Source organism: Calypte anna, chromosome 11 (assembly GCF_003957555.1).
Source record: "Calypte anna isolate BGI_N300 chromosome 11, bCalAnn1_v1.p, whole genome shotgun sequence".
Taxonomy (NCBI): Eukaryota; Metazoa; Chordata; class Aves; order Apodiformes; family Trochilidae; genus Calypte; species Calypte anna.
The window spans coordinates 13,749,560-13,771,518 of NC_044257.1; the positions used below are offsets into that span (position 1 = coordinate 13,749,560).

At 38.0% G+C, this 21,959-nt stretch overlaps 1 protein-coding gene across 1 annotated transcript in view; it reads right to left on the reverse strand.

Annotated features, from left to right (window-relative positions):
- Nucleotides 1–5,394: 5,394 nt before the first annotated feature.
- Nucleotides 5,395–21,959, reverse strand: part of ADAMTS18 (ADAM metallopeptidase with thrombospondin type 1 motif 18) — a 68,905-nt gene continuing 52,340 nt past the window's right edge. Inside the window, exons 17-23 of the mRNA XM_008491637.2 lie at nt 19,713–19,854; nt 17,892–18,018; nt 13,355–13,559; nt 11,064–11,255; nt 10,482–10,694; nt 9,034–9,181; nt 5,395–5,510 (exon numbers count right to left, since the gene is read on the reverse strand). Coding sequence (XP_008489859.2) covers nt 5,395–5,510; nt 9,034–9,181; nt 10,482–10,694; nt 11,064–11,255; nt 13,355–13,559; nt 17,892–18,018; nt 19,713–19,854 — 1,143 coding nt within the window. The remainder of the gene's footprint in view (nt 5,511–9,033; nt 9,182–10,481; nt 10,695–11,063; nt 11,256–13,354; nt 13,560–17,891; nt 18,019–19,712; nt 19,855–21,959) is intronic.

A 21,959-nucleotide genomic window follows, 5' to 3' on the forward strand; every position in this document is an offset into this window, starting at 1 on the left:
ACATTATAGATAGGGTATTATAGATAGGTGTTAAGTATTTGGAATGAGAACAACTCTTGAGCTCTCCAAATATCCTGAATCTCTTCAAAAGTAAGCTAGACAGAGCTTGTAGAGGGCCATTATTGCCATGGAAGCAAAGAAGTATTGGCAGGGAATTCCTGCTCTGGGGACAATGCCTTCAGTTTCTTCTGTTAGACAAACCTAATTCAGATATTATGGTGATACAAGAAGGTGAAGGTCCCAAAGAGGCAGTTCTTGTACATGCTCTTCTCTGAAATCTGTTTGCTTCATATGGGTAAGAACTACGTAAGTAAACATTTCCACTATAAAGCCTTTCGTATACTTTCTGAATGAGCTTTTGTGTCAGCTCTGCTATGGTATTATGAAAGGATTAGTGAACATTATCACAACCAAACATAATAAATTAATGCTTGGCAGCCCAAGTCACTTAAGAAATACTAAATACAGCAGTGTTAAGGCTGAAATTGTATGGTGACAATAGCTTGATTTAATGGTTAGAAAGTAAGCCTGGAATTTAGGGCTTACTGAAGGTTCCTGCCTCCAGTGGCAGAATCCAGAAATTTAATCAGATTGTGTTCATGATTGAATACCTCTTATTATTGAACAGAAGGTACATAAAATATAAGTTTCAAGTATAAGTCCCTTAATAAATGCTTTTCTTCAGAGAGCATGAGGAAAACTGGTTTTGAAGTTACTATGTTGCATTCTGAGTCCAGAAATTCAGGTTTTGTCCAAGTTCAACCCATCTGGGACACTCAGGTTGTTTCTTCCCTGGTACCTCTTGTGGAAAACAAATTAACTGCTTCCCTTAGCCCTGCCTGGTGTGCATCAGCTGTTAGAATGTAATCCCTGTGGGCCAGAGTTTGCTTCTGCTTACCTCTGCCCTGGGCCCTGCTTCCCAGAGACAATGCAATATGAGGCCCTAAATCACCACCTGCATCTTTACCTTTACCTTTTGCAGTGTAGGTCGAGAATCAATACTGCCCTGCTACCCATCTGCCAGTGCCTGCTCTTGTGGGAACCAAGTGTTACATGTAAACTGCAAGGTGAAGAACTTCAGAATGTGAGGTACATTGAAGGACACAATGCAGCCAAGCCTGGGCCTGGCTTTGTTCTGTATAGGAAGGGTGGAAGAGTATCTATGATAGTGCTGCACAGTGTGCTGGGAGTAGACAGGAAGATCAGCTTTTTTTGGCTGATGTACATACAATATTGGCTGGGGAGGAATTTAAGGTATTTTCTAGCAGCTGCATCTCCTTATTTCAGGTTGTTTTTTGGTGGAAAGAAGACTTACTACCTTGCCAAAATCTCACATCTCTCTAGTCCCTGATAACTGATGGGCTAACAGTTTGAATGATTCATTTGTAATTGCTTTCCTCTCATGATAGTCACTATCTTGGTTAGGAGTCAGTGTTGAGCACACCTCATTTTTGATCTGTTCCACTGTATTCCAGCTTCACTACTGCCTTTCCCCTCTACTGTCCTCTCAGACCTTATCAATGCTCAGCATGTGCTTTCAAAACAGAATCTAGATTAAGATTCCTTGATATTGCTCTTTCAGACCTTATCTGTGTGGATCTGCCTCTAAAATTTCCTGCAGTGTCCAGACAGACAGTGAGCCACAAGCAACACCTTTTCTCCTAATGACAGTGTGCTCACACTTAACATACTTTTCCTATTGTTTCTTGTGTACTCTCTGTAAGCCTTTCAGGACGTGCATACAGTGTTATACACAATGGGAGCCCAGTGACTCAGTAGGATTGGACTTCTACTACAATAGAAATAATAATGTTAATTTATTTTATTGATGCTTTTGAATAGGATTTGCTGAAAATTAAAGGAAATATGGGATATGGATCATGTTACCATAAAACCACATGCAGTGAAACATTCATCTGTTTCCAACATTTCATGTCTTCTGGGCATCCAAGGTAGTTGAGTTGATTTACACAATCAAGCCATTCATTAAATATCTGTTTGAGTTTTAGGCAGATGCATCCTTTACCTGAGTGATGAAATCTGACTACAGGAAATGGAGCTATTCCTTTGTGAAAAGACCCCATTCTGCTTTATAAAGTGAGCCTTGCAGCAATATACGTCTACAAAACTGCCAAGCTTTGTATACCAAATATCGTTGTAAGGGTTCAGCAATAAAACAGTTGAGGAGTTGGGGTTGATCCAACCACACAATAGCACATCTTTATGCAATATTTCCTCTTTCAACATCCATCTCCAACACAGTAATTCACAGACAACCGTCAGTTCATTTAATTCCAAAATTCTAGCACAGAACACAAAGCAGTTTAGAGTCTGAGTTCTTGTGTGGGCATATTAATTATTTAAATCAGTAGTCCAAATCATGTTCAAGAGAGCGCTTGCTGGGAATCCTTCAGGAGCAGACTGATCATTGCTTGTTATTGCCTGCTAGACTATACTGTTAGTGAGAAGCATGCTCAGTGTTCCCAATCAAAAATACTCTATATAGCTTGCAGTTGTCAGAGACCTGAGTGATGGTGAATGAAGGGAAAAGCAGCAAATGTACATTAGAGAATATATCGGTGAAATGATCCAGTGAATTTAGGTAGCCCTGACTTGATATTAGCTTGGAAAAACTTCTCAGCTGACTCATTTTTTAGAAAAATTAAGTATTCCCAGGCATCTGGGAGAGGCTGTGAATCCTCCTGCTATGCTGAATGAGGTTTCTTAAACCACCTTGCAGATAAATACATGCAAGGAAGAATCATGATATCTCTGTGCTACAAGTGTCCACAGTTTTGGGTGAGAGAAAACCTAGGTCAGTTTTGTCCTGCACAGGGAGGAGGCAGCTGTATTTTTGTGTATTCTAGCTTTTGTGTTGTTATGAAAATAAAACTATGAAGTTATGTCCATTTTGCCTTTTTTGTGCCTGAAATGGGGACAATCCAAGCCAGCTGCTTCAATGGTAGGGTAGTCACTCAAATGAGAAACATCTTCTGCTCTTAAAAGGCAACTACAATATATTCACTGTGTTGAATAACCAGTCCTGCATTCCTCGGTTGCCAGTATAATGGGACCTTGAAAAGTAGAGAAGTTTCACATGACCTTACCACATACGTCTGACTTTGAGTGCCTGAAAGGAATGACCTCCATCCCATTCATCATAATGGCTTGTTAACACTCAAATCCACTGTTTTGAGGGTTCCCTTCTTATATTAACCCATACAAGACATGAATGGCAGAGGCATGGTTAGGCAGAGAGGTCACTCTTAGCTACAGTGGCTAAATTGCCACTGCTGCAGAGAAGAGGCTTTTTTGAGGACAGCTTTTGGCACTACCTCTTCACAGAACTGGCATTGGCTTAGAGTCACAGATACTGGCCAGTTATGCAGCAGAAGCAAACAGGACAGTATTTACTTAAAGTTCATATGGGACAATTACATAAATGCAAATGAATGCATACACCACTTATAGTACTTGATACTTATAACCTCCATATTTTATTCATGAACTTTACAGTTCCAAATATAATGAAACAGTTAGAGTACTTTATAACAAGGCTTATAAAATAATTAAATATTACACTTATATTTTTTGCCTTTTTTTTTTTTTTTACACCATAATTCATACTTTGTGACACTAGTGTTCTCTTTCCTTAGTTGTCACTTATGGAAGTGAGCAAAAAAATATAAAGGAAAAGCTATGCATTAATAAATTAATTATTTTACATCAAATAATAAAAAGGACACAATTACAGAAACAAAACAAAAAATTTTTTAGTTTTCCTAGGAAAAAAGGTTATAATTACACAGTGTCCTATATCAAGACAGAGCGGTGTAGGTTGAGATATGTTTCCAATCATCATTTCATAAGTATTATAGTATACGTGTTTTTAATTTAAATTGTTGCTGAAGGAACTGCTAATTTTAAGTGACCACTGTCTGGCATTAATGCTGAGCTGGCTAATCTTATGCTGAAATGGTACTTTAAAAAAACAGCAAAACTGAACTACATTCATCAAACAATGTTGTGGGATTGGGTGGAATTAGATAAATACATCCCTCACAGGCACACCCCAGAAAATTACAGTATAACACGGCTCTGTCTCAGAAAGGGTTTTGGCAAACATGTTGGGTATTTTCTCAATGTAGAAACATTTTAAGTTGTACCATTTGACATACAGTGTCACTGAACATCTTGATACTGAATTATTACAGATATCATCATAATTAGATTTCTTTTGTATGCTGGTAGATTCTCAACTACATAAAAGTATTAGGCAAATGTATAAAAATAGAATTGACTTTTATTTGGTTAGAGTAAATAATTCACTTTTTTTTCTTCTTCATATAAACTGTGTGAATAAATAACTAGAGAAGTTTAGCATGATTTAGTTGACTGTAATATTCTTGTTATTTCCTGTGGGTAATGAATGAAAATCTGCAGAGATTTGAGATTAAAAAGAAGACATTCTTCACTATCTTTGCATTCAAACAACCTAGATTCTGGAAAAAAACTACTTTAAAATATCAAGTTTAAATATTAAAATTACATATCTAATGAGCTTAGAAAGTTGAAAACATAACCATTGACATCAATAAATCTGAGTTCCTTGAGTTAGTTGAAATATGAAATTCTATTGTACTTGTAACACAGCAATATTAGAAGTTCAAATACTCTAACACGATATTTTCAAGGTATACATTTCAAGTTACTAGTTAACCATCTCTGAGTTTCTACACAAAGCAGAAAATTATTTCTTCAAAATGATAAAAACATTAGCATGATGCAAAACTTGCTTTTCCAGCAGCAAGTCTAATAGAGAAGCACCATATATCTTTGTAGTGCACCATTTACTTCTTATGGTCACGTGTGTGACGCTCCATTCTCCAGACGCTCCATTTGAAAGTCTTTCTGTGAAAGTGGCAGTAAACAGCTTCCTTACCCTGGGATGATAATATCACAGCAAAATATGAAAGGAAATGCTTTTGATAGTGTGATCTGTCATGCAGCCATGCTGTAACCTTCCTCCTGGAGCTCCCAATCTCTTTTGCTTTGTATTCTGGTAAATTAGCCAGAAAAGGCTCCCTTGTATTAATTTCTTCCTCATAACTTATGACAGTGCAAAACGACACCTTTAAAGAAATAAAAACTGCCACTTGAGTCTCAGTGTTCAAGTGATCCATAGTACCCTGTACTTTAGTGAGGTCAGCAAAGAAAGAAACATTCCTTTTTCAACATATATCCAACAATTACTGTACCTCAAACATTCCCTTAAAAAAAATGTCTCTTCCATCAGTGGTTTATGTGGCACCATGTCTTGCCTCAAAGCAAAGATAATTCCAAGATAAATTGAAGAAGAGAATCCTGTCACTGAAGGGTTCAGACAACACACTATCAGTTCTTCTTTGTGCATGACTTACAGCACTGCTTGCCATAAAATTTGTGGTTACAGACACCATGCTGGGGTACCAGATGACACCAAGTGAAGAAATCCACACAAGAAGGATCATCTGAAGGACAAAATTTGAAGTAATATGGTAAGACTGTGTTTTAGCAAGTCTTCAAATCAAGCAATAGTTATACACGTTTGTATGCATTTGTATGCATATTAAAACACAATAGGTGACAGTTCAAAGAAGAGGAACCATGAATTAGCTTTCACCTCAAAAATACTGGTTCCTTTTTTATTATTATTTATTAAGAGATATTTAGTTTGGTAAGAAATCACATTGGTTAATTTGGTAGAGTTGCTGTAATAATAGGAGGGTCAGAGGCTAGAGTAATTAAAAACTTTTAGAGCACACTTTGTTTTTAAGGAAAGTGGAAGGACTTTCCACTGTAGAGGAAAAAAAAAGTCAGCAGTGTTTTCATTTCTGATTTTAAATGTTCTGAAGCCAGGTACTTGGATAAATGAGCCTGCTCCATGTTTGATGCTGACTACTTGTTGCCAGCAACATCACCTGGAGTTTACCTGTCGGCTTTAAGAATATATGCATGAGCACACAAAGGGCATGGAAATGTGAATGCATGGGACCTGCTCAGTGCCATGTGTGCAGAGTGCTCTGATACATGTTTGCATTCCAGCACTTTTTAGGGAGACTTCTTTCTGATTGGCTATGCAGGGAGCCCAAGAAATCTCTCTGAGGAATTTATTTAGGTGGTGGGAATCAGGCTTTTAGGACTTTGACAATACCATGTTGGTGAAATCTTGATTAACTTCAATGGGAAAACAGACAGGCTGACAATGTTTAGTTCTGATAAGCCCAGCTTTTAATTACAAATAAACCATGTTTTTCAATTAAGATTTTATTTTGCTTAAATTTATATACAGATCATTTATACACACAGCCTGGTCACTTTAAAAATATTTCATAGCTGCTCCTTTCTACAGTTTAGTAATGGATGCTTTATGTTTCTTTAAAAGAGCAGAGCGATGATTCATATATATGATTTATAAACAAATTCACCGTGTCTGAGAGGGCAGTAAGACATTTAAATGAGGTTTAGCAAAATTTATAGCTAAACTGAAATCTCCTGTGAGCATGGGAAAAGATTCCAGTCGACTCTCAGAACTACTGTTTACGTGGTCAATAAAAGGAATTTACAAGGAGACAGTGAAGAAAATGCTAGCCACTTTTGTCTGTGTTCTCAGATCGTCTGAGTCACAGAAGACAAATGCTCCCTCCCACAGCACAGACAACTTCTTCATATTCTGTGGGCCAGGAGTCATGTCCTCTGTAGGACACAAGTCTCTATAGGAACTTCTTTAGATAGTCACTACTTGGCTTTTGGTTTTTTATTGCCTTTTCTGTGATGGCAAAGGTGATTTTGTGTAGCTTTCACACCCTCAAACTGATTTGAATTAATAAGAAAATAATTTGAATTTTTAAAAAATATGCCATTTTTATTGCTCGTTTTTTTAAAAAAATAAGTCTGTCTATAAATACTTATGTTATTAAAAGAAAATGCCATCCTTGCACTACGAGTTGTCCAGCAACTAGAAAGTTGAGTACTGAACTGCAGCCTCCCCACTCCACAGTGCTGCCTTTCTGATTTTCACTGTGTCAGTAGTGGTGCAGCTGGGAGTCCAGCATCAGATTTTGTATTGCTTCACCTACTCTGCCCCAGGCAGAAATTGCCACTGGGAAGACTCAAAGCAGAAAACAGATGGAAAAACAGGCACAGAATCAAGTGAAGAAAGCTGACCTTGTTAAGTCAGGAAGAAGCTCTGCTGCTCTGAAAGGGTAAATTGTCAAAAATTGCAAATTACTGTTTAATAAATATTATAAGCACCAAAAAGGCAATGTTAAAAAATATTTGTGCCCCTTTTGAAGATCAGAGTGCAACGCTAACATTACAGAGGGATGGCCGAAAACTTTACTCTTGGGACCTAATCCAAAGACTATTGGAATGAACTCAAAGAGTCCCACAAAATTCAATGGATGTGGATAAGGCTGTCAGTTCCTTATTTCTAGTTACTCAAGTATTTAGATGTTTAAATTTTCATTCATTTTAAGCAGTTTGATTTGCTAGGAGTTACGGTGACCGTAACTGCATCTAACAAAGGGATGGAAATGACCCAGTTTGTCTAGCAAAGTGTATAAACTCTCCCTGAAACATTAATTTCTTGACTGTGATCACTGAGCTGGAGCTGCATGGCTGATAATAGAGACTGATTGGCTTCTATGTGATTCCAGCACAGCTGGTTCCCTCTCTTTTTGCTGGTTTAGACAGAAAGTTAGAGAGCAAGTGAAGAGATAATTGATCTCTAGGGCCTGACGACCCAGTTATAATAAAGAGGAAAGGGCTTCCGCAGATGTGAGGAGAGAGAAACACGCCAAGGCCAAAATTAATAACAGACATTACTCCAGACATGAAATATAGCAGAGGAAGGCAGGGGTGAAAGAAAAGTCCTTGCTATATCGTGACAGAAAAGGATGTAATGCAGAAACTCCAAAGTGCAGCAGAACTTTTTAGGAAGGTTAATTTGAAGTGTTGAGAACATTTACTTATAAAAACAGCCAGACTATTTACTTATCCCTTCTAGGACCATTTCATTTATATATCCTTGTTTGCATTCAGGTCCCCTGATACATCAGTTTGATACTCTGCATGTCTTGGTGCAGTGGAATGGTCTGTTAAGACATCACTGGGTTTTACAGGGTTTGTGTGCAGAGCAAATGCCAAGAGTCAGTAGAGATGAGGGGGGTGGTTGGCTAATGTCAATTTACAAAATGCAGAGCCAGACTTGACCTTTGCTCCCAACTCTTATTACCACCTTTCTCTTGCAATCCAGCCTGGGTTTTATAGAGGTTACTTTCAGCTCTCGGTTTTAAAATGGTAACAAGACAGCTCATGGAGCGTATTGCAAAAGTTAATGTTTCAAGTGTTTTAGCATACCCAGCATTACATGTGACAAACCTGGACCTCCATGAGAATTTTTGCCCTCAGTTAAAGAGTCACAAACTGTAGCCAGTTTATAAGCAAATATGGGAACGGGCTAATACACTGCTCTCTTTCTGTGGTGGTTCTGAGGGAATTACCCCTCCTCTAGAGTTGCAAAACACTCTGTAGATACAGAGAGGGATGCAGCAGACAGGTGGGGACAGCTTAATTTGATGTTTCCTGACTGCATGTCATACACTGATCAGAAACAGTAAGAAGAAAGGTACATCCTAGACAAAGCATTTTTGGATTCACATGATATGGCAAAAGTTGCTATTTTTAATAATAAAACTGTACCAGCATAGGATTGCTCTGTGTTACTCAACTTTATATTTTAACATATCCCTGGTTTTAAAATCTCCTGTATCAGTTATATACTCAAGTCTGCTTTAAGAGAATTCACTTTAAGAAGAGAGATGCTATAGTATCAGAGAACAACAGGAAAGCTGGAAAGTCTGGGAAAAAATAATTTGTGAAGGAACATGCCAAATACTGTTCTTCAGTGGGTGTAACTAGAAAAGGCGATTTTTGCTAGATATTGAGTTCTGAGCAGCCAACCCTGCTGCACCAGGCAGAGCTGAGTTTTACCTCTTTTCACAGGGATAGGGCAGAAGTTAGTATTGCAGGCTCTCAGGACTGCTGGTTTCTGATGGGGCAAGCACCCAGAGGCTGCTCTTCCTTGGCGCAGGCACTGTACGCTCCGGGTTTGCACTCCCCCTCCACAGGTCACTGTGCACTGCAGAGATGAGAAAAGTAAAAGCTGTCTTTTGTTACAGAGACTCTCTGGGAGCCCACAAAAGCCAAAGGAGTAAATTTCAAGGGCTTTGGATGAGACTTCCAGAGAGAGATGTCAGGATCGGATGTGTTGCTGTTCAGGAAGCCTCATAGGGGCCAACTTCTTAAAGATGCATGCATCTGTGCTCCCCTCCAAAAGTTTGGTTGTTTCAGGACTCAGCTGAAAATCTGGTTCCTTACTTAGGCATCAAGACAGAAACTGAACATTATAGAAAACCTGTTCCTGATTGTCTGCACTGATCTCTTTTGAACTCTGAGCCTCTGGGCCCAATCCTTCTGTCTGAAAAAAAGATAAAACTCCCATTGAAACCATAATCATGGCAATATCTGGGGAAAAACACTGTGCATTTGTAGGAAGATCTATGAAGTATTTTGAAATGAATAAGCCTTTTACTTGTATGTGTTTCGTGAAAAGTTGTCTTTAAGATAAATGTGATCATTTTCATCTGATTACAGTTGTCAGGCAAGCATTGTTTCATGTAAATGTTATTAAATGAGTGTGTCTCATTGATATGTGACTCATAAAGTAGATAAGTTCCAGAAATACAGAAGCTTGTTTGCAAGAATGTAGAAACAAATACAGACTGATCCTGTAATTAATCATACTATTTAGGGAATTCCAGACAATCTGTGCAGATGCTCAAATACATTGTGCATATAGATATGTAACAGTTCAACCACAGTGCAGTTTGAAGGAGACTAGGAGAAAAGTGTTTGAAAATGAGTGTGGAATGTAGTTCTTCCCAAGCACGAATAACATTTCTAGGTAACATTCCATTTCAGGACAAAGGATGGATGTGGACCAGCTGCATCGTGTTTCAGTGGCTGGGTAGTGCAACCTTCTTTAGGGAATGGCTACGTGCAGGAGACACCTGTGGACTGTTAGTACTGGAGACAACCCCTCCATACAATTGGACATTCTACTACAGCACAGTGTAAGACTGGAGCTAAGCTTTAATCTTGGTAGTTTGGACTCACATTGACATAGTCACAGTGGTGTGGTCTGCAGCATTTTGCACCCACCAGGTGCTTGTGCCAACTCCAGCCTAGTGCTCATGCAGCAGCATTGGATACTGCAGCTTTCCTGGGTTTGGTGCTTTCTAGGAGATGCCACTTGAGCTATTCTGTAGGAAAACTTGCTCAGTTTTTAAACTTCCTAAAAGCCAAGACATGGAACAGTGCTGGAAAAAGAGTGGTAGCTGGGACAGGGAGAGAGAGCCAAGAAAGTTTCCCATTCCTACCTGCTGCCAAGGTGAGGAATACCAGCCAGACACCATGTTATACAACGTTTGTGATGGACAGTTTCCCTTGTTACAAGCTTCTTCCAGGTTGGTGTTTGGCTTCTTGATGTTTCTACATCTTCTCTGAGGAAAGGTGATCCATTTCCCATGGATGCTTTTCTCACCACATTTTAGCTCTCGCTTTTGTACGCCGGGGCCACAGGAGGCTGAGCACTGCAAAGGCAAAATACACTCATTACACCTATTGAAACACATTCAGACAAAAGAGTATGTGTTCTGTGCAAGGGTCCCCAAATTACATAAAACTACAGAAGCATTACTAACTAAAGCCACAAAGACCATGTTCCAAAATGTGTAAACTAAAATATTAGTCCAAGTCACTGATAGCCCTAAAAAAACAAAGACATCAGGGTAGATTTAATTGCATCTGGATGTAAAGAGCTGTGTTTGATAGCACCTTCCCTAGAAAACCTGATTTTCAAATGACAGCTCAGCTTTCTTTGCCCCAGATGGTGTGTGTCCCTGAATCAACATTTCCAGGGACAGCAGAAGGCAGTGAGCCTTGTAACTGCACCTCTTTACCTCACTCCATGAAGAAACCACCCACTGGAGTCTGTCGTTTCTAGGGCAGCGTCCTAGCACACAGGTCTGCTGGGATTCAGGTTTCTGCTCTGCACTGCACATACTTTCAGGCAAGATTTTAACCTTGGGGGAACCAGTACTTTTGCAGTAGACATCCCGTTTCTTAACACCTCTCCCACAAGTCTTGGAGCACTGTGATGGGAAGAAATATTCATATGAGCTAGAGGAAATTAAAATTGGCATTGTTTGTATTTTACAGCAGAGGACAGAAACCATGGCTAATGTGCTGTGTAGCTGTCATAATAAGTAAACTTGAAATTCTATTGGTAAACAAGTAACAGTAACATCTGTGTGTCACTCCTAAAACATGGTTGTAAGTAAGTGCTTTCCTAACATAAACTATGAACTCCTACAGCCCCCATGTAGGACAGATAAGTAATATCTCTCTTCCGTAGATGAGGTAAGTTGGACTTGTGAGCAAAATGCTTTTTTCCCTGGACAGCATAGCTGAAATCTGGTCCTAACCTCCCATCGCAAAATCTCCCCCAGCAAGATGTTCTCAGCTATTTGTTATTTTGTCCTCACCTTGGCCTAGAGGGATGAGATGGAGGCAGAGAAAACTACCCAGGGAATCTGTACGTAATTCCTTCACCAAATGAATCTCTCTACAGGACAGAATCTGATGCAGACAATGGTTAAGAAATTTGACCAAAGATATTTTAATTGCCAAGATTACAGCTGAAGCTTGAGACAAGTCACCAGTGAATAAATACACATTTGTGAACTGTGGTTCGGTTAAAAAGACATTCTGTAGTTTTCACTGCCTTAGTATACAACAAAATGCATGAATGAGCCATTTCTGATGAAGCTATAAACGGCCCTGAAATAATGCTGCCAGATTTCTTCCTTCTTGCATCCAATTCTAGTTGTTCTTCTTTTAACTTAAAAATTAAGGGGCACATTCCAAGGCAGAACCCTGCACAGAACACAGAATACACTATCTGTATTCTGTCCAAAATATTTTTAAAAGATTTAATGAAACTAGAATTGTACTGAGGAATCAACAGAAATACCTGTGTACTGAAAATCTGTGGCTTTAATCTTCCCTCCAAACAAACAAAAAAACCCCCGCCTTTCCTTTAAAATTACTCTGATTTGTGTAGAAAGCCTGAGTCTTTTACATATTTTTTCCTTTTAACTTCTTGAACCTGTGATACAAGAGCCTTCAGCTGAATCTTAAAATGTTCACCAACTTATTCAGTAGGCCTGTTCACTACATTTCAGCAGAACTTACTGACTCAGTTTTCATAGGCTTATATGAAAATCTCAACTTGAACAGTACACTTCCCCAAAAGAAGGAAAAAAGGTTTTTTTAAATTGTTTTAAAAAATTTATTTTAGAAGGGAAGTTTGAAAGTGTGAATGTGTTTAAAGACTGTTAGAGTATATCTAATAATTAGACCTGTTTTTTATAATCTCCTGCCACACTAAGGTTTCCTACAAGTACACTGGATGAAATAGTTACTTGTGAAGTATTAAAACTCTGTTACAATGAACTATTTAGTAGCTACTCATCCGTCATAGTACCTTACAGGGCGCTCCCCTGGAGGGGCAGTGTGTGCTTCTCAGCCAGGAATGCTCAGGTCAAGGTGCTCTTGAACATCTGAATAGTAACAGTGCCAAGAAGCGTACACAGAAATAATAGATTTTTCAGTAAATTAAAATCCACCTTGAATGTCAGTAAAGGAAGGTTGAAAAATAAAAATAACATAGCTATTTTTGATATGTGTATCATATGCCTCTTGTGGCAAGTAATTGCAGCAGCATGCTCCTTGCTAAAGTGACACATAAGTAAACACTTAAAACTGCAAATTTATCAACCCCCAGTTTTCATATGTGTATGCATTAATACTTAACTCTAACCCCAAATACTTGTTTTTTTGACTGCCTGTCATCTCTGAGAAAAGTTAACATTGCTCTGAGAGGTAATCTCAGAGAGGAATTAATGGCTTTGAAGAATTCATACAGCCTTAAATTATGAATTAAAAAAAAAAAAAAATCCATCTATTTGTATGTACAAAAAAGAGACCCCATGTCCACTTCTGGCAAGGCCTCCTGTCCATGCACTTAGGAAGGCCAGTGAAAACATAGAGAGTTTGCAGATTATCTTCATGAACAAACCCCTTGTAAAATACTGCTCTCCACAAAGTTTACACTCTTCTTTTTGAGCATAGTTTTTGGCAATACTCCATCATGCCAGCAGACTAAAATGTAGGTTTTTCTCCACATTACCTGAGACCATAGACCAGGGCTCCATTCAGGTGGGCAGTCCTGGCTATTGCACATCTGCACCTGAGTAGGGGTGCTGACAGGACACAAGGAATGGGCCACAACCTCCTCTCTTTGGAAAGCCCTTTTCTGGACACACTGAATGAGACGACTTTGTTGTCCTCCTCCACAGGATGTGCTGCACACGCTCCATTCACCTGTTGACCAGCTTAGAGGAAATAATTATGTTAGGACACAGGAGTCCAATTAGATTATAAAATAATACATATGAGCCACTTATCAAATGTGAATTATTCAAGGATTCTGCTTAGCCTGCTCTCCTGATGTACTGGTATCTGTTCAAACAATCCAAAAGCCATATTTACGTCATCAGTCTTCAAGGCATGGAATACTTTGCCTGTGATGGAATATGTGTCACATAACTGGAGAAATTAGTGTTACTTACTGACAGTTCTCATCTACCAGAACCACCTTGCCAATAAACCTGACCTGGAATCTGGAATTCCACAAGGTCTGAGAGAGGCGCTGCCATTGAAACTGGTGGAGTATCTACAAGACCTAAGGGTCTGGCTAACAAATTACTATTAATTTTTAACCACTTCTGTGCTTTAGTTGGAAAAAACAAAAAAACAAAAAACCAAAACATCTAAAACAATCTCTAAAATCTCTAAAAAAAATTCTAAAGGAATGGTATGATGATCACTTTTGTCACTCTGGCTGCTGAAAAGACCTCCAAACAGACTAACAGACCTGAGGCCAAAGGGAGAAGCCAGGTAGACAGAGAGAGTTTTGTTAATTGATAAGATTTGTTTCATTATTATATTTTTTTTTCTTACATCTCTCTTGGAAGATGGGAAAGATCAAATGGGGCCATTGTAGCTGACCATGTACCCCCTAGTGCAATTGTGGACAACGAATATTGGCATGGTGCTCTTCAGTGGTATTTAGATCAAACCTTCCTGGCCTCTTGTCACAGAAAAGAACTTGCTTGCTAAAAATCAGCAGTCCTGTCATTAGTGTCTTGAAGATTTAAATGACCTCAGTCTAATAAAATTGACAGACAGATGATGTAGAACATAAGTGACACAGAGGAAGAATAACCAGGAAAAGCTGTTGGGCAAATCTGTAGTCCTGTCACAGGCACGACTCAGCTATGCATCATGTCACTGAAGTTTCACAAAGGCTCAAGAATTATTGCCAACTGCTTAGGATAAGTTCAGTTTTTAAATGTCCATAGCTGCTCAGTATTTCTATTACTGAAGCACTAAGTGGGTCCCCAGCCTTTGTGGAACACTTTGCAAACAGAACCAAGTGTCGATGTCCTTAAAGGCTTGAGACCATAAATTATAACTAGATAGGAAAACAAATGAAGAAACAGAAAATTATGAAGGACTAACTCACATTCAGATCTCTTATTCAGAGACCCATCAGTGAAGTTACACTTAAGATTTAAAGCCCTAGTTTTACAAGTTTTTAATAATTAAAGCCACAGAAAAAGTACCAGTCCCAAATCTGATTGCTTGGCCTATCCTACTTCGCAGTTTCTCACAGGATCAGTCCTGGGACCAATGGAAGAGCTGCCTGAAAATAAAGCTAATTTTAATTTGTAAAAAATGTATAAACATCCTATTTTGGAAAAATCCTTTTGGGAACAGAAGAAATCCCAACTCTTTGTCTAGTAATTTCAGTAACTGCCAAAAGTAGTGGGAAATATAAAAAGTACTAATTTAAGGACAAAGAAAGATTAATGTGAAAAGTCAGTAGTTATGTAATTCCAGAACACATCAGAAGTTTCCTTTTTGTCTGATTTATAAATACTTGAACTATTGCAATACAAATTTCTGAAAAAAAGAAGTTACAATTTTAGTCCATTTTACCACTTTTCATTAGCTTGCCTTGATGTTGCTGACAACAGTGGTAGAGCAAGCAAAAGTGTTCAGTTTAGGAGTTTATGTGCCATAACTGCCCAGAAAGTTCTCCTCTTCATGGAGGAGAGGGCAATAAACTTACTTTAATGTCCTCTAGTAAACTGCCATTTTCCAAGATTATCTGGGCTGTGAGCCAAGAGTATCTTTCATTAGTTCAAATAACTAAATAATTATGACCAGATCTGGCAGCTCTGAAATCCAACAACAGTGTGCAGACTGATGCTTTTCTGTGTTCTTACTGTTGGGACAGTAGTTTGTTCCTACTCAGACTAGTAAATCTTTATTCTTACGCAGAAATTATTCCTCATTGCCCTCTGTAAGTCTGGAGCCTCTTTTATGTCACAAAACTGACACATAGTATCTCATCTGTTATTCACCTCCTTCTCTTGCCTGTTAAATCTACCATATTTGGGTTTGATTTTATTTGCTGGCTATGAAACTTCCTGTGTTTCCTCCATGGTAGTTCTTAATGCTACATTTTTTCATGTTGGCAGCCTGGGTTTTATGGGAAATATTACATGTCATGACTTTCTGGGTAGATTCCTCAGCAGAGATATTCTGGCATAGTTTCACTCAGCTGCATGGCAATCTGTTAATTTAAGACATGGTCCTACATGTAGATCCTCCATACATTCATATAGCCTAAGGAATTTTTAAAAAATTAATCAGCAAGTTGAATTGTTCTCTCCTAGATGTGGCTTAGGGCTTTTATGGTTTTCCTTTCTGTATTCTTTTTAGTGTTCAAGTCATTAAGTATGTTTTAAAGTAGTAAATCTAAGTATACCAGAGCCATTTCAGCACGAAAACATTGCACTCTGTGTCAAAATGGATATTCAGCATTTCCAGTGATAAGGTATATCAGTGAATCTTCAAAACACATCAGGATCTCTGCTTAAGAGAAATGCAACTTTTCTGTGTAGTCAGAAGAACTTACTATGATTATCGTGTAGATAAGCATAACAGTGCCACATCAAAACAAAGGTAAGCACAAACAGCCTTAGAAGACTCCAGGGAACATCATAGACAATACATTTCTCTGTACATGATCCTTAGTTCACTGGGTAAAAATAGTTCTGGCAGAAGATAAGTCACATATGAAAAGATTGTGTTTGGCTACAAATATTACTTAAAATTGGTATTGAGAAAATCATGTGGCTAAACACAACCTAAAGAAACTGCTGAAACAGGAACATGGGGCTCTCATGTCACATGTTACCATTATTTAAACCTTATCTCTATCGTTTTGTGGTTATAGGGTATAATTTGACTTTTGGATTTTGTGTGTTCTGCTGTAATCTTTAAATTTTGCAGGAAATTCCAAACTATTACTGGACTATTTTTTAGTATGTTCAACATATTGCGAACTATGGATTTTTAAGTAAAAACAAAGCCACTGCAGAACATATACATTGTTTTACTTTACCCTATCATCCTCTTATGGACTGGGAGAGATGAGGAATGCTTACTATTAAACTTCATTCAGTGTGTTATTTTGTGAATAGCCAATTCCAATCCTCCATTGATTTTATCACTGCAGAGTAAAACCAGCAGATGACACCAGGTCTAGAGCTTTCCCTCATTTCCTCTGCCTTCTGCTCCCTATGCACTTCAATGCATCTTCAACTGTCTTTATTTCCCACTGAAATACTCTTTAATTTTTTTTTAAGACACCACTTTAGGAAATTTCCTATTCTGGAAGTCAAAATGTCCAGCACAGTAAAAATTTTTCTGATCATTAGTATAAAGTTAAAATAACATTAAGGTTGCAATTTCAGGAATCCAAAAGTAAAAAAAAACCAGCAGAACAAAGATGGCCAAGTTGTCTTTAAATGTATCCATTTATATTCTAAGCCACATAATACTGTGTTTAATTACATAAGCACGTAACAATTTTTTTCCAAAGGACTCCTACCACAGCTACTATAAATCAGCGTAACTCCCTTGTTTTTAAAAGAGCTCTATTGATTTAGACCAGATGGATTCTAAATGCTTATCTATATGTCAGTGTCTTCTTTGCATCTCACCTTTCTTATGTCTTTTAGAAAATAAGTTTGTTCACATAGGCAATGCCTTCACATTTATTTTCATGAGTACCAGGAGCATTGCAGATGATTTATTTGGTTTAGACAGTCCTCTTCTTGGTATTGTAATACTCTATGGGACATTTTGTCCAAAAATCACTAATTACACTTCACAAGATTCTTTTAACCTAATCTAATATGTGGAATCTGAGTCATGGGGCCAAACTTGCACATGGGGAGTAGCACTTTACTCAGGAAATGGTCTTATTGATTCAAGGTGAATAAAGGTGGCAGAACAGGCCTCTAAGTAACTTAGATTTACTCAGTGTCACATAGCTAACCCCAGCATGGTGACAGAGCTGCAAGCAATCCTCAGGAGGTCTTGCTTAGAAATATTAGCAATGCTGTTTCTATTATTATCATTGGGCAGAAGACTACACAACATTTTTAAACAATTACTGTTTGATGTTACAGAAAAATGAGTTTATCTAGCAGGCTACACAATTCTTTGTGCCTAATGGAGAGGACTTCTTTTGTGGCAAACTCAGTCATAAGACACAGAGAAAGGGTACAAAAATAAAGAGAACTTACTATGCTGGGCAGGGATTAGCATTGCACAGTTTTGTCTCAGTTAAAGGCTTCATCCTTGGGCCACAAAAGGAGGAGTTGACTCGTGTACGATGATCTTCTAGACAAATTGCTTTTGCTGTAATGTGTCCTATGGAAGTATTAGAAAAAACACAGTAAAATAAACTTTACACAAAATATAAAAGAAAAAGTAGCAGGGAAGAATTTTAGCCAAACAAGTCCAAGCTCATCTTTGGTAGAATTCCACTGACTTCAACTAAATAAAACAAGATTTAAATTGGCAACATGTTTTTAACATTAACATATAACATTTTCCTTCTCTGTAACACAGGTACTATTGAAGTCAGATGAAACATTTTAGTTATGAAATGCATATTTGCAGAATTGTCCCCCAGCAAAAATTAGTAATTCTTCAAAACCTAATTCCCTGCAGAAACTAGCAGTGCTTGCTTAGCACTCTCCTCATGCACATGCAAACTACAACAAAACATTTTGCAACTTTTTACAGTGTATCTGCACAGACTTCAGAATTCTTCAGGTTCCTTTACCCAACCTCTGTAATGTCAGTGTTGGGGCAGATTACAGAGGAGACTCCAAATGCTCTAAGAGATGGCAATTTTTAAGAGAGCACTGGAACAAAGTGCCCAGGGAGGCTGTGAAGTCTCCATCCCTGGAGATATTCAAAACCCACCCAGACATGTTCCTATGTAATCTGCTCTAGGGGATCCTGCTCTAGTAGGGGGGGTTGGACAAGATGATCTACAGAGGTCCACATTCTGTGCTTAAGTGATTTTTAAAATGTGTCTTTTAATCGAGATGTATCATTCACCTCGCACGTGGTTCGTTGGGCACAGCAAGTCAAATTTGGAAACATGGTTGGTTCCCCTCATCTTTATAGCCATGCTGCAACCTTCATTTGTTTCAAAAGAAATTAAGAAAAACACAGTTGTCATGTTTTATGTCTGCAGTGCTCCTGCAGTGTTTCTTCCAATAACAGCTTACTGAGATGCTCTGAACTCTGACAGTAACTAGCAAGATATTTCAAGAGTTTCACCCGGGGTTTTTTTGCCAATACAGGAACATAACATGGTATTTCTTGCTCACCCTGTCCTGTTCTGTGGTGTTTAAGGTGACTGCATCATACGGTCTTATTTGTATGACCCAGTTCCAGTTTAAAGACCACTGACATTTTAATTCTCCATTCTTTCAGAATGACAGTTTTTTTGCCCTTGTTACATCCCAGAATTACTTTTGCTGACAGAACACCCAGGATTTAGAGAAACAAATAGATGGTCTGCACAGAGCAAATACCTAGAGGATAATGGTACTAAGAAACGCTTGGCTGATAAGCTATTTCATACTTTGACCTAGCAGAACTCAAATGTTTGTAATCAAAAGGTGAGAATATCAGGGCCCAACTGTCAGTAAAGGTCTTAATAATATTTCAGACTTCAAATACAGATAACATAAATTTTACTCAGTGTTTGGTATCTTTCTGTGTTCCCAAATTACAACACTGAAGCACATAATTCTCACATTATTTCAACAGCAAGATATCATATGCATATGGTTTGACATTTAGAAAAAAAGACTGAGTCGCTGTGACCTGATTTGAGACAGGCATGAAACATTTTACTATTAAGGAAATACAAAGGTACTTCATTTATATTATACGTTGTAAGATAAAATAAAAATAAGCACCAGGTGTTCAGTGTTACTCGCTCTATGTATTGATATAGATGTCTGCAAAATTAAAGGCAGCTGAAATGTTTGAGGTGCTTTAACAAAATGAAAAAGGAGAAAAGCAATGGGAAAGTTACCTACCACCACCACAAGTAGCTGAGCACTCTGACTGCACTGTCACCCAGGAGTAGCTATGCTTTTTGACAGATGTCTTGTTTTCATTGCTGGTTTTGGAAAATGTATATTCCCAAGCAATCCCAGGATTTTTGCCTTGTAACAGGATCTATAAAGGAGTATTTGGGTTTAAAAAGCAAAACAAAACAAAACAGGGAGGGGATTAAAAAAAAAATTCTGTCATTCTGAAAGAAGATGAAAGCAATATATTTATAGACACCGTGTTTGTAAAAAAATTTTCAGTAGACCTAATTTTTCAATAATTAAAAACCAGCAAAGTAATTTCTAACCAGTGAAGCATTTGTTTGGACTAACACCTGCAGGGCATATAACTGAAAATTACAGAAATACACAGTTCAGCATAATGTTACTTTAAATCAGAAGGTATTTGTCTGGAAAGGTGAAGTCAGAATGCCTTGGGTAGATGTTAATTGTCATCCAAAGGAAATGAAGTATTCTCTGCTGCCCCTGCCCCAGCTCTCAGGCTCTGCTTTTGCTACTGGTCCTTAACAAGTGGTCCCTGCCTTCTCTGGGGGCTCATGGCAGGTGCTGGAGTTTGCCTGTGGCAGTGCAGTGGATTAGGGATTTGGGGGTGGGAGAAATTTCCTCTTGTTCTGTAAGGAAAGTCCAGGTTAGCTGATCCTTGCACAGTGCTTCTGTGAATGAATGAAGAGGTAATGAATGAAAGAGTAATGCTCAATGGGGACTCAAATGCTTCAGTGAAAGAAGCTTGAGCAAAGCAGTAGTATAGCTGTGTGAGAACTGGGAACACAGGTGGTTAGTAGGCATGGCTTTCTCAGTTCCTAAGGTTGAGGGTATACAATAGAATTTATTGATTTTTCTTGTAAAAAAGAAAACATTTTTCTGTGTGGACTGCTGATAAATTTTGTTAGGAAGACCCAACAATGGTATTTTTCTCATAAAATTTTAGTCCAGGAGAGGACGCATTCCTGAGTGTCCACAAGGGGAAAAGGATTTGAAAAAATCTTTATTCACTATTTTAGCATAAAGTGTTAGGGAAATGTATTGAAGTTGTGATTCCTGACTATAATAATCTTTGTCATTTAATGTAGTGAGTGTAGTTCTCAGGAGTTTGCTATTTTAGTGGAGAGCTGAATTGCAGTTTTCACCTTAATGATGATCCGAACTGAGAATATAGCAATCAGAATGGTAAAAGACAAAACACCTCCCAAAGATCTGGAGAGTATGTGCCTTCTCATTGTAGGACTCAGATTAGAAGATACACCAAGCATAAGTAAATCAAAGTATTTCATGGTAAAGTTTTCATTTCACCCACCCAAGCTTAATTCACAAACACCTTCAGATACGTGTGACATTATAGAAGAAATGTATCTAAAAGTGACTACTGACCTCTCTATTTTTACTCTATTCTTGAAATAATATTATTTTATCTACTTTAGGGCTGAGTCATATATGTATCTATGTATCTCAACTATTTTACAAGCACGGGATTAAAATAAAACACTGTGAAATGAGGAAACATTGGGATTGAGTGTGCTGTGCATTACACAGTGCCCTGCACAGATGCACTCTGAATCTCTGCATCTCAGACTCTCTTTCCAAAAGTGTCCACCACTGCCAGTGCTGACAGCACACAGTGCTCTCTAATGAGCATATTATAATTTCCATATTTTACTTTATGCTCACTCATCAATGTGAGGTTTTCTGCCCTATTTGTTGTGCTCTATTCAAACCATTACCAGGGTAACTTTTTTTCAGGACCTTTCTTTTTTCTGTAACTATTCAGGACTGATGTAGATGTTTTATAAGATTTAAAGACTTAACAGCCCTTTCAAATGGAGGAAATCGTCTCTTTTATATAATTTTATTTTAGAACACTGTCTGATTGCTGATAGTAAAAGTTCAACTCTGGGTATTTCACAGTCACTTTGAATCCTGAATCGCAAGTCAGTCCATGGGCATTAAGGTTTCTAGAAAAAAACGGGTTGCAATAATAAGTGTTCACTCTCCTAGTTTTTTGGTGGGGTTTTTTTGTTTGGTTTTTTTGTTGTTTTGGGTTTTTTTGCCTCTTTGCTTGTTTTAGGACAAATGGAAACAAATATCAAAGATGTAAAGTTTGTTTACATGGAAACAAAACAAAACAAAACAAAACAAAACAACAAAAAAACAAAACAAAACAAAAAAAATAAGTTTGCATTAACCCTAATAAGAATTGAGCCCTGGAAAAATATT